The 13,584-nt window shown below is 43.1% G+C and overlaps 1 protein-coding gene across 2 annotated transcripts in view; it reads left to right on the forward strand.

Annotated features, from left to right (window-relative positions):
- Positions 1-2,195: 2,195 nt before the first annotated feature.
- The window catches only part of MDAR6 (monodehydroascorbate reductase 6), a 43,472-nt gene continuing 32,083 nt past the window's right edge, over positions 2,196-13,584 (forward strand). Inside the window, exons 1-7 of one of the 2 annotated variants that reach the window (XM_087668629.1) lie at positions 2,196-2,351; positions 2,678-2,840; positions 3,196-3,295; positions 3,549-3,626; positions 3,740-3,811; positions 3,916-4,034; positions 4,184-4,268. In XM_087668629.1, coding sequence (XP_087524755.1) covers positions 2,279-2,351; positions 2,678-2,840; positions 3,196-3,295; positions 3,549-3,626; positions 3,740-3,811; positions 3,916-4,034; positions 4,184-4,268 — 690 coding nt within the window. In that variant the 5' untranslated portion in view covers positions 2,196-2,278. The remainder of the gene's footprint in view (positions 2,352-2,677; positions 2,841-3,195; positions 3,296-3,548; positions 3,627-3,739; positions 3,812-3,915; positions 4,035-4,183; positions 4,269-13,584) is intronic. The other variant, XM_087668630.1, reaches the window with a different exon arrangement.

Consider the following 13,584-nt stretch of genomic DNA (forward strand, 5'->3'; position numbering starts at 1 on the left):
GATGATTCTGTCATTAGCTTTGTTGAGCAATCAGCCTTATCATGAGCGATGTTGTGCCTGTGGTGCTCATTATCCTCTTGGGGAGTCAAAGGCTCCTTGGGCACTAGTGGACATTGTGTATGCTCGACAGTTACCTCCGATATCTGCCTGCTAAGCACAGTAGACTGAGGATCTAATTTTCGATAGGTCCTGTTCGGTTTCTTGATTTCAATCGTGAGGGGCTCAATCGCTCCACTATTTTTGGTTCGAGACTTAGATTTTTGTTTAGGTTTCCTCCTATGCCTCTTTGCTTTTGATATAATTTGGGCTTCTGGCAGAGGTGGTTTAGTAGGGTGTTTTGGTACCCAAATCCATCGGTTACCTACGTAATACCCTTGAGTACATAGCAGCGCTTTGGGTATCCATCGTGGCGTTGTGCTGGCCCTCCATCGATGCCTTCGCTTATGAGGCTTGGGCTTCCTTTGGGGTCTCCTATGATATTTGTAAGTCCCAGGTCCGTCCTTGGCATTGTCTCTTGACCTTCTTGTTTCAAGCATGGCCTCACTCACTGGTTCTCGTTGTTCGACCTGTGCTTGTATCAACTCTTCCAACAAGTGCTTGCTCTCGTTAGTAGGCTTGACTGTTACGTCAACACCTTCCTTGCCTTTCCCTTGAGGTTCGATGAGGTCACCCTTGCTAAAGGTTGTGACTATCCTCACACCTGGTAGTGCCAGGTGTATCCTCTGAGCTACATAGTCGGCCTCACATTTGGTTGCCCTTTTGAAGGGTCTTCCCAAGAGGGTCTCCTTACCATATTTAGCACTATTTGGAGGAACATGAAATAGGATGGGCAAGCTCTCAGTTTTGATTGTTGCAAGGATATTGCACTTCCCTATGAGTGCTTGTGGAGATCCCCCGCAAGGGTTAAGAGTTGCATTAGTCGGTGTTAGCTCTGGTTGGCCTAGTAGGGTCCATGCCTCATAGGTCAAGACATTAAAATCTGCTCCTTCATCAATCAGAGCATCGATAGTATGTTCTCTTTTCGCGGTGAGTTTGATCCTAAGATAAGCAGGTGGTACTATGTCTTCATCTTCCGGGTCTGGCTTATAAATTTAAGCCTTCTGACAAATGCCCTTGAGTCCCCAAGTGCATGACCAGATGTGGATTCTCCACTGATGTCTTGGTTCGTCAGTGCGGTGCTATTCAAGGAGCATCTATTGTTAGGACTGTTGTATCTAGTCATTCTCGCTATTGTAGCTTACTGTTGTTGCTCTTCGCTTTGACTAGATGCAGTCAGAATGCAACATGTATGTGTTTTTGCAGTGTGGCCTTTTTGCCCTTGTTGGCTAGATTGACCCATTGAGGTTCTAGGGTCTCTGTTTCTCTCGGTCCGAGCATGGGCTTTTGGTTGCTTTTTCATCAGTGAGAATCCATGTTCATGTAGAGCCATTACTACGTTAGGCTCGAATTTGGAGGACCTATCACGGCATGCGTTTCCTCTCCAACCTACTCGGGGGAGGTGCGGAGGGGGCAGAGCTCCCTCCGCGGGGGTCGGGGGGGCAGTCCCCTCCTCGATCCGCAGGGTCATTATGGTAAGCACCATGCATACCTTGGAGGATCGTTCCGCCAAATCTTAAACCACTTGCTCAAGGTTTCGGCCTAGTGGTGGATCTGCGATGCGCCTTTCGCTCTATGTAGCCTGTGGGGTCAATTTCGGGGTTCGGAGCTCTTTTTCTAATTCGTTGCCTCGTTCATTTTTTGGGTCTAATCAGGTTTTCCCACTCGGTGGATTGCATCTAAGCCCATGGTCTCGCAACTGCCTGCCTCTAGCTACTAAGCGGCTGCGCCCTACGATTTTGCTTGGAAGAGAGAAGGAAAAGAGAGGAGAGAGGAGGAAAAATAAGAGAGAGAATAAAAGCAAGGGAGAAAAAAGAGAGAGAGAGAGAGAAAGAACCAAGAGAAGAGAAAAATAAACTAAAATAGAAGGCAGAGAGAGAAGAAGAGAAAGGGTGAAGAAAAAATTAAAAACAAAAAGAGAAAAGAGGAGAAAGAAAGATGAGAATGAATTGTTGAACGTAATTGCTGTGCTACTTAGCTTGCTGCTTTGGGGTGAGCAACCTAGCATTCCATATGTGGGAAGAACGCTAGTTATCATGTATTGAATTACATTTTTTCATCCTTAGAACACGGGACCTTGACACGTTGACTTGCCAGAAATTTACAAGTGGCTTCATGTCTTTTGCGATCGTCCCGAAAGGTTTGTTTTTGGTAGCCCACGGCAGTTCTTAAAACTTCAGACATGCATCGAGCCGCGTTTTCTCAGGTGCTGAATAAAATATACACAAGCTCGCTGGCGCAACGTTTCAGCCCGGGTAAGGGCAAAGCTCTCCCTCTCTGTCTCTCTCATTCTCGGCACTCCATTTTCTCTCTGGACACAAGCATCTTTGGCTGCACGAAAACATTGGGAGCTTGCAGATCGGGCCATGGTTGGCTGAGTCCTCTTGGCCTCATCATACGAGAGAGAGAGAGAGAGAGAGAGAGAGATTTTACTTCGGCCGGGTATTCAGCCGTAGCCTGAAGACATTTGGCCACGTCTTCCGAGAGCCTTTTCCCTGTTTCTACTTATTATTCATCGACTTATAAAAGGATTCTTTGTGTGTGTCGAAAAGGGGAGATCAGCTAACTAGTTTATCAGCAGAAATGAACATGGCAGGTCTCCGGCATGGAGCTTCCTTGTGGTGTCCCCAGCCTTCTCAAAAGAATGTCCTCCGATCGGTTGCACAACCGTGCATCTTGGCAAAACGTTGCACAAATCAGTCCTATGCTACCATCAGTTGTGCGTCCGGAGACCTCAGTAAACGGTGAGTCATCTCAATCATTGCTTAAAGTTGTCTGGTTCTGAGCAACTAATTCGGCAAGCTTCGTTTTGAGACCTTAATTCCTACTTCTGGATGAGGTCACTAAAGTAGACACAAATTTGCTGAGCATCTCCACTGAAAATTCCCAAGCACACAGTACCGATTGGAGTAACAATGGACTAAAAAGTAGTGTGAAACCTTCTACTTGTTTTGAGATTGTACCTTCCTGGTCCTGTGTGTTCGTAGCCTTTTGCTAAGCTGATTGTTGATTGTTTGTTTTGAAATGTCTGGTTAGCTTGTACGTTCTTGACGTTACAATCCAGTAGTAAGCAGCGTTTACTGACTGTTCTCTGTACAGATATGTCATAGTTGGTGGAGGCAATGCTGCTGGTTATGCTGCCTGCACATTCACAGAGAATGGAGTGGATGGGGGAAAACTCTGCATTATATCAAAAGAGGTGCAGTCTATTGTTCACTTTTAGAGGTTTCTTTGAAAGTGATTTCATGCCACTAAATAATAATGGCTACAGAAAGTCTGCACCCTCCCACAGCTAGTGAATATGTTGGCAATGTCTCTTGTCATAATGCTGAAAATGGAAAAGATGGGTTGGCTAATTGTATGTGTGATCTGCTTATATAAGGTCACACTTGTAGTGCACAACAACTTTGAAGGTTGATGATTGTGTGATGGCCCTAAATTTGTGGCTGCAGAATGTTCCACCGTATGAAAGGCCAGCACTGACGAAGGCATATTTGTTTCCACTTGACAAAAATCCAGCAAGGCTTCCAGTTAATATGTTGTTACACTTTTTGTTCAATAATTATGTGCATGCCGAGCAATTTTGCAAGCCCTATGTTCACACACTTGTACAGATTATCTGAGTTTCAATTGTTTATGCCAGGGGTTCCACACATGTGTAGGTGTTGGAAAGCCTCGACAGACAGATGAATGGTATAAAGAGAAAGGAATTGAGGTAACTTAAGCTGTCATAATCCAATGATTGCTACAGGGATCTCTGCATGATATCACATTGTAACACTTGGGTGTTAGCCATTCACTTTATATTTGATGTTGAAGGTTCTCTATGGTGTTTCTGTTACTGGCATCGATGTAAAATCAAAGACACTGTCAACCTCATCGGGTGCCTCTATAGAGTATGGTGATGTTATAATTGCTACAGGCTGCACTGCATCAAGGTGAGTTTGCATCTACTAGATTACAAGGATGACAGAATGAATATAAGACTTAAAGAAAGAAAGATTTTTATGCCACCCACACACCCATCTCATCCCCCCCCACCCAACAACCCCTTTTCTCTCTCATTCTCTCCCATCCTTTTGATCAGGCTTCCAGGATCAATTGGGGGAGCCTTACCAGGTGTCCATTACATTCGTGATGTTGCTGATGCAGATTCTTTGGTTGCTGCATTTGTAAGTACATGTGTTTACTTCTTTGAAAGATAAGTATATGGCTTATATTTGTTCAATTGATATCGAGTTCTGTTAGGTCTTTAGCTCAGAAGTGATAATATGCACTTCAAATGTGCAAGTTATTACACATGGACACGAAACAGACAGCCATGAATCAATTTAAAGAATGGGCTTCAAGGGTTGATTTCATGAATCTTAGCTTGAGGCTTCTAGCAGTGCCCACTCAAAGCTATGCTTAAACTCAGGTGAGAGTACAGCTTCACAAACCTCTGGTAGCCAAGTGCCATGTCAAAGAACTACTGAAGCTCATGATACCTCCTGAGATTTTGCTACAAAGATACTATTTACTTTGTATGGAGACATTTGGATACTTGATAGCAACTGTCCTGTTTGGAATCATTCAGATACTTGATGGACTGGCAAGTATAAAAGAATTCCAACGTCTTTTGTTTCAGTTAGTAGTGGCAGGAGCCTGCTGATATCGCAAAGAATAGGGGTGGTTACTGAAATTGGTGTACTAGCTTTCTTAGTGTAGTACTCTCTTCAGAAGATAGATATTGCTTAGTAAGTAAGTTGAGGCATGGATACAAAACGGGTTGAAAACTGCACTGCTGAGTCCTTTGTACACTACTACTTTAACTATGCATTCTGATCTGAGGAGTTGGCTTTAGTGCACTAAAACATGCAATAAACTGTTAGATGCTTTTGCCAATGCTACTGACTTGAACCCGAGAAAATAAAAGTCTTTGAAGACTTTCTTTGTTGCTTTCCAGCTGTATAGACATATGCAAATTTCTAGGCTTTGCTTTGTTGCCACTCATGAATAAATCTGTGCACTCTTGCTTTAATGTTCCTTTAGGATTCAACCTATGCACAATACACGACACAAGCCAAACTCGACATAAAAGGGACCGGACATCAAACTCACCTCCTAGCTATAGAGCCAAACAGACCACCCCTCCAACCCACACCATTCTAGTGTGTGGATGCCTTAGCCAATGGGCCAAGAGTCCAAGAGTGGTGACCACACAATGAATGTGCTCAATGGGGCCTTGAGTCCTATTTACAGGGCTCGGCTACCCTAATCTCGAGCTGTCCTTAGTGCACTTGCAATAAGTCCTTCGTAACCATTGTGACCAATGCTACTAGCGCCATCCGGATGTCCAAGGACATAACACTCCCCCCTTATGAATGATTGTTGTCCTTAGCAATATCCTTAGGGACAAAGTGAGGAAGACGGCTCTTCAATGAATGCACCGACTTCCAAGTAGCCTCCAGCTCCAAGCAGTCTTTTTGCTTGACCAAATACTCAAGATAAACAGTCTGATGGGATCGTTTAGTCCTAAGGTCAAGAACGAATTCAGGTTCAAGTGGAACATAATGAGTAGTATCCTCAAGCCGCAAAACTTCCTTAATCAAAACAATCTACTCACCTTTTCCTAGTCATTCTTTCAATCAACTTACATGAAACACAAGGTGAACTTGAATTTCCGAAGATAAGTCTAACTCACAAGATATACTACTTATCTTCTTGTTGATTTGGAAGGGACTCCAATACCTTGAAGATAATTTATAACACTCGTTGGTAGTCATTGAATCGGAGTTCTTTGGGACTTTAAGGTAAACCCACATACCTTCTTGGAGCTGTCTAGGTGTACGATGTTGATTAGCATTAAGCGTGGCACGATCCTAGGCCATTTTAATACTTTCCCTAGCAATTGTCAGCATCTCTTACATATCGTGCAAAAAGTTGACCACAGACTGCATTTTCAACCCCCTGACCTCTATGACAATTGATGGTTTTGGCTCATAACCATGCATTAGCATAAATGGGCTGTAACCAATAGTTGAATGCTTAGCATTGTTATAAGCAAAACTCAATTTGAGGAAGATAACACTCCCAATCAAATTGCCTAAGGGAGACATATGTACGAAGCATACTTTTCCTAGCAATTGTCAGTATCTCTTGCATATCGTGTAAAAAGTCGAATACGGAACTATATTTTCAACCTTTGAGCTCTATGGCAATCGATGGTTTCTGCTCATAACCATACATAATCATAAATGGGCTATAACTAGTTGTTAAATGCTTAGCACTGTTATAAGCAAACTCAATTTGAGGAAGATAGTACTCCCAATCAGAGTGCCTATGGGAGACATATACACGAAGTATATTCTCTATGGTTTGATTTGTTTGTTTGGTCTATCCATCAGTTTCAAGATGCTTCGAGGATGACATGGACGATTAAGTTTCGAGGTTTTGGAAGACCATTTGCCAAAAATGGCCAGTGAATTTAGGATCTTGTTCATTTACTATTTCATTGGGCAAACCATAAAGTCTATAAAGGTGTTTGACAAAGAGATCGGCCAACTCATGGCTTTTCATGGTCGTCTTTGTAGGAATGAATTGAGCCATTTTCGTCAATCATCGATCATAACCCAAATTGCGTTATGATCTTGATTTGTATGGGGCAATCCTACTACAAGGTTAAGTACTCCTCGAGGATACCATTCAACTTTCTTAAGAACATACGGCTCCTCCATTAAAAGTATTGGTGGTCGGCGAGCTCTATTGAGGCTAGTTGTAGTAAAGATAGCGGATAGAGATTGTGTAGAAGAGGGTGGGGCTAGTGAGTCTTATTTGAGGGCACTTGGGTTTGGGGTTGGGGCTTGTGGAGCGGGGGCACTCAGGGTTGGGATTTGGGCTTGTGGTGTGGAGACGGTTGGGATTGGGGTTGGTAGGATGAGGGTACTGGGCATCAATTTGGGGCTTGGGCTTAGGCTCGTGGGATGAGACACTTCAGTTTGGGTTTGGGGCTTGGGATTGGGATTGTGATTGGGGTTGGGGATCATGGGATGAGGGCACTTGGGCTTAGGTTAGGGGCTTGGGCTCGGACTTGTGGTGCAGGGGTAATTGGTATTGGGAGTAGGGTTGGGGCTCGAGCTCGTGGAATGGGGGCATTTGGGGCTTAGGCTTGTGGGACATGGATACTTGGGCTCGGGACTTGAGATCGTGGAGGTTTGGGGCTTAAGCTTGTGGGGGTTTGGGCTTGCGGGGGTTCGGGCTCGTGAGCCTTGGCAGGCTTGTAGGGTTCAACGAGTTGGGTAGGCTTGTGAGACTTGGCGGATTGGGGCTCTATACTATCAAATCATGGATTTCAGACGTACACGCCTTGATTATGTGGATATTATTCTTGGCATGCCACGATTCTTTGAAAAATACTACTCCTTGTATATTGATTATAAAAATCATATAGTTTTTTTTGAGCTTGATAGTCGTTTCCATGTAATCTAGGGTTGTTTACCCTTCGAGATCATAGAAAATAATGTACATATGATTTTAGCGACGATGGAGTTTACTCAATGTTTTTCCAATCCAACTATTACTACTTATATTTGTTTCATTGAAAAAGTTCGATCGTTTGATTATCAATGTAAGTTAATTTCTTTTAATAATAATCTCAACATGGATTCAAATGTAAGTAAGTATTTGAATCTGTAATTACATAAGTATACTGATGTTTACCATCCAAGCTACCTAATGGACTTTTGTTGTCTCATAGAGCCTTAGACCATAAGATTGAAACTTTGCTTAGTAGCCATCTCATCTCTCGGCAAACCTATAGATTTAGCCCAAAAGAGGAGAATGAGATAGCTAGGAAACTTTAAGACAATTTGGCCATGGGTTGTATTGAGCCAAGTAAATCCCTACGGCACATAAATGTCCTTCTCGCCAAAAAGAAGGATGACACGATATGCTTTTGTATCGATTACAAAGGTCTCAATAAGATAACCATCAAGAATAAATATATATATATATATCCGTTGGCAAGGATGGATGACCTTATAGATCGACTTTGTGGTGCGCGCTATTTGACCAAAATTAATCTAAGGTCCAAATACCATCAAATATGGATAACTTCGGAGAACATCCTGAAAATTGTGTTTCGAACACAGTATGGACATTATGAAGTTTTGGTCCTATCCAAGATAACCTCAAAACATTCCACCCTTGAAACATTGCGTTTTATCCAAGTTTGGCACTATTTGATCCTAGCAATCCAGCATAGGGCCCTCCGCATATCAGACACGATTTACTTAGTCAAGGTGTGCTGTGTGGAGTCGCAGTCTTTTGAGCCTCAAGAGTATTTATCAAAGTTTTGGAAATAGACTTTGCCTTTTTGTTTTGGGGACACTCACAATCAGCGTGAAAATAACCCGAAGGTGAAACAAGCCCTTTGAGCGATCCTCGCTGTCTTACACTTGCCATCTTTTTTCTTGTGCAACTTTGAAGTTAGTTGACGAGTTGCTGCTGGGGTAGGTGATTTCTTTGACTTAAAGATTGAGGCAGCTCGATGGGAACGCCTTGTCGATTGGTTGCAGCCAAAGTATTATCAAACCCTCGAGTGAATGACGAGGATTGCAAAGCAAATCATTTTGGTAGTCCAACAACAATCCAAAAAGGTATCTCATGTAGAGCAGCGCTTGAGGATCGTCTAAGGCCTTCATTTTATGCAACAAATCTTTAAATTCTTGTGAGTATGCATCCAAGCTCATCTTTCCCATATCAGGCTTAAATGATTTTCGGAAATTTTCAATTTGATCATTGGTCGTGAAAAGTTTCTGGAAAATAGATTGAAAGTCAATCCAAGTCATCGGCTTAGGGCGTAAGCCCACCCACCAAGCGTATACCTTTCCTTGTAATATGATTTGTATGTGTTTTGCCTAATATGTGTCAGAAGTGGTGCAGCAATGGAAGCGTAAACATGTGCTGAAATAAATTGGTGCTCCGATTACTATTTTTGAGGTTGTCAATCTATACATGGAAAGTTATTGTCCAATTTGGGGCTCATAAGATAGGTGTAATCACTAGAGCCATTTTAAGTGCTTTGCATGAAGCTTGACATTTGTTGATGGTCCATTCCTAGATAACCAACAACTTGTAGAATAGTCTTCTTATTGTGGCATAATTTGGCACAAACTATCAATAATACCTAGTGCTTTTTTTCCAAGAAGCACCCAATGCCTTTTTGCAAAGACAAAAGAAAAGAAAGAGAACACAATACAAATGAGAACTCAGATGTATGCTTGGGAAATGGAATCCATATACCAAGACATGAGACAGTACAGAAGCAATGTGAGTCACCGGTTGTGGGGGCACTGGCATATGCTCCCTCTCTCCAAGAACTATCAGGTGATGAATAAATGAGGAAGCATGAGAATATATAAGCCAAATAAATGCCATAAAATATGACCGGTCGGCCAGCATTAAATATTGGCCGACTGGCTGCAAATAATGCCAAGTCCCCATAAATACTGACAAATAAAATGCCTAAAATATCTCTAGTGCCCAGCGTGTTGTACCACATGTACAGACTCAGCCATGAACTGACTAATCTGCTAACACCCTCTCTCAGATCATGGGTGATCTGATACAATACAATGTATAATGATAATGTGTCATCATAATACATACAACAATGTCCATAAGAGTAGAACCATGGATACCCAAGTAGTAGGTGTGTAAGCCACCACCAAGGTGCCTCGGAGAGAACCTGATGTCGATGTCAATCGTACCAGCTCTTGAAAATAGAGAAGAATCATAGCAACTCTCATGTCCGTCAATGATGCCTCTGATGTAGCACACATGACCACCATGTCACCAATGCCGCAACGCATAAATGACCATGAATTCCCATCCTTTAGCCAAACCACCAAAGGGTCCCCTCATTGAGCTCCAGACGAAAGCCGCCCGCTCTCTATCAAATAACCAGCCCATCATGAACCTGGATGTCAATCCTAGCTCCAGGATTTGTACCTGCCAGACTTCGGTCGATGCGTCAGGGGTGTCCCTCTCTGGATCCTTTGCATCTGTATAGAAATATAAATGAGACGTGATTGCCCCATCTCACCACCCTCTCACACTCCCTCTCAAGCACTGGAGAGGCGTGAGAGATGACCGCATCACCACCACTAGAAAGTAGCTGAGGAAGGGGCCACCAAGCCCTTCCCACGATCCGAAGAAGAGGATCCCTTTTGTGCCTTGGACTTCACCTTGGCCGAAGGATCTGAGTTGCAATCTGAGGTAGATGATGACTCGTCGGAGAAGTCCGCATCCCGCTTCGTCTCCTGCTCCTTTTCCTCTTGGAAGCTGCTAACTCTTTGCAGTCCTTTCGTAAATGAACTTTCTTGCCACAGTGGGAACACTAGGCCTTCGACTTCTTCGTCTTCGAGCCCCTCTCTCAAGTTGCAAAAGCCTCACGGGAATCTCCATGTAGTGTATCATCAGTGGATGTGCATGGAGGAGCCATCTGTAGAGGACTGAGAAGAGAAGTAGAGAAGAGAAGGTATTTGGAGAGGGAGCACATCCAAAACACGAGCACATACTGCAAGAAAACAAGAGTTCACATATAATATAACCCAAAATCTGACCAAAATAACACAAAAGTTGTTGCAAAAAGTCAAAAAAACAGTCAAAAACAGCAAAAGCGGCCTAATAACGCAAGCATCCAGCGAGGAGGAGATGCAAAGGCACCAAAACACAGGCTGTACGGATGCTAAAAGTAGCAAAAAAACGCAGGTAAAACAGGTCGCCTAGTTGGAGCAGCAGTCGCCTGATCAGCAAGGGTGAAAAGAGTCCTGAAATTAGCAAGAAAACATAGCAGGAGCACTAATCCTGAAATTTGATACCATGTCAAAAGTGGTGCAGCAATGGAAGCATAAACATGTGCTGAAATAAATTGTTGAACACAAGACAAAAGAAAAGAAAGAGAGAACACAATACAGATGGGAACTTAGATGTATGCTTGGGAAATGGAATCCATATACCAAGACATGAGACAGTACAGAAGCAATGTGAGTCACCGGTTGTGGGGGCACTGGCACATGCTCTCTCTCTCCAAGAACTATTAGGTGATGAGTAAATGAGGAAGAGGGAGCCTGAGAATATATAGGCCAAATAAATGCCATAAAATATGACAGTTCGGCTGCAAATAATGCCAAATCCCCATATATACTGACAAATAAAATGCCTAAAATGTCTCTAGTGCCTAGCCTGTTGTACCACATGTACAGACTCAGCCATGAACTGACTAATCTGCTAACAATATGTTGGGGGTCATCGAATTGATACAAATCAAACTACGGCATCTATTTGGCCAGCCATGAACGATATTCGTCTCATCACATTCCTTCTTCTTCCCTTTCAAGGGATCGGGTTGGAATTGAAGAGGCAATGTCCTCATGGTTGCGGGCACAAATGGAAAATGAGGAGTGCAGAGTTCGATTAATTGGCGTTGCATTTCTCTTATTTGAGCTTGGAGAATCGCCACAATATACGAATCTCCTTCAAATTTAAATGAAGAAGAGGTTTCGGGATGCTATCTGTGTGTGTGTTTGGGTTTGGGAGAAGCCGGATGGGCATCCTCCTGGTGTTTAGATTCAATGGGAATGGGTGCATCAAAGGGAGACACTTTGTGAGAAGATGGTATAGACAAGAAGAGAGGTTTAAAAAAGTATGGAAACGGGTGCCAATTTTGGGACCAACAGGGTGTCCATTGTTTAGGATTGTAAGTTAATTTGCATTTCTTAGTTTTGTAATAAATGTTGCTACTATAACTAGGTTGTAATTAGGGAATATCATCCGTGCATAGAAGGAAGGTAGGCTTCACCCCCCATGATGATGGAGGCCCTTTTATAAACCATTAGCTTCATACACAGAGTACATGACATGCACTTAGATAGACTACCTAGGAGGGCCTTTGAGGCCTCTAGGCAGCTAGCTTAGGCAAGACAATAGACTTCATGGTATACACAGCTCGAGCAATGGCTTATAAGATATGGGAGCAACATGGACCATCTCCCTCTCTTTCAGTATGATCTTGACTCCCCCTTCATACACCTCTCCCGCACACATAGGAACTTGGTCATGCGACAAGATCTCTACCAATTGTACATACAACATACATGGCTATCATCCAGGTAGCTCCTCCCCTTGAATATGTCTTACTACAGAGATCACTTCATGAAGACTACTGTGGATGGCTTCATTGAGATACTTGGATACCTAGATGTATACATGTCACATGAGAGGCAGGTAGCCATTGGCCAGCGTAGGGTATCCTCTCACCAGCTTGAGATCGAGATCGAGAGAACAGCCCATGTCCCTAGAATTGAGCGGATTTCTAGATTATGCCAAGAGGAGGTAGAGAGCGAGGAGCACCACGTTTGCAAATGCTAAGCCTATAGCATAGTTTGAGCTAGATATTCCACGCTATTTGGAGGAGACACCTTGCTCATACTAGTTATGGAGTCCCCACACTAGAGCCACTTGGGCCAGTTTCTAGTTGAGATTTAGAAGCTCCCCACATCACTACTAGAGGATGGCACTACACAGAGAGGGGGTGCTAGTCACAACTACCGATTTCTTCCAAATAGTGACTACCCACACGGCATCTACATAGAGAGAGGTGATAGTCTCAAGAGTTGAGGAGATCAGAGTAGCATGCCACCCATGGATACAGGGTAGCATAACATAGAATGTGATATTGGATAGGAAGAAAAACAAGTAAAGGACAAAGAAAAGATTAAACATTTAACCCCATAGACCATGGATTTGATGGCCAAGAAATAAGGGTCCCCCCAAGGGAAGGACACTCAATAACTATCCTTCCTATCAAATACTCACAAGGTGATCTAAATGGGATCCAAATGCTATCCTAGCCTAGCCAGATAACCACCTAGGAGACAATCCGTCCACACACAAGGCTCACAAGCACTAGCAAGAGGCCCAAGCTGACTCCCTACCACTTAGGACCCGCTAATGCTAAAGAAAAGAAATGTTAAGCCTATAATCCCTTGAGGGAGTTGCTTTTAGTCCATCATATATATTTTTCTGTTTCTTTTTCTTTTGTTTTTCTTAGTGGAGATGGCTCATCAGCCAATTCTTTGCTTGGAGTGCCTCAAGGAGATCAAGGTATTGGCCTCCAGCTTGTGGCTCGAACCCAAGAACCTACAAGAACCTTGCAAGGTGACACATATGTGTTATATTTGTTTTTTTCCCATTTTTTAACCCCATTGCAGACTATGATGCCCTAGAAGTGATATACTATAAAAGAAGCCAAGGTGGTGTACAAAGCCAAATAGTACTCGTTTAGGGATACAATGGGAGAATGAGATAGTACACGTCCATTTGTGTGGCTAAATGAATACTCTGTATATCTAGTTTCACCCAATTAGGATCGGTGGGTAGAGTATGCCATACATCTCGAATGAATTAGTATAAAGATAGCATCTGGGTTGGGTCCTCAACTTTGTC

This window comes from Lygodium microphyllum, chromosome 26 (genome assembly GCF_053477565.2).
Source record: "Lygodium microphyllum isolate KBCC chromosome 26, Lygodium_microphyllum_v1.1.10, whole genome shotgun sequence".
In the NCBI taxonomy this organism is placed as follows: Eukaryota; Viridiplantae; Streptophyta; class Polypodiopsida; order Schizaeales; family Lygodiaceae; genus Lygodium; species Lygodium microphyllum.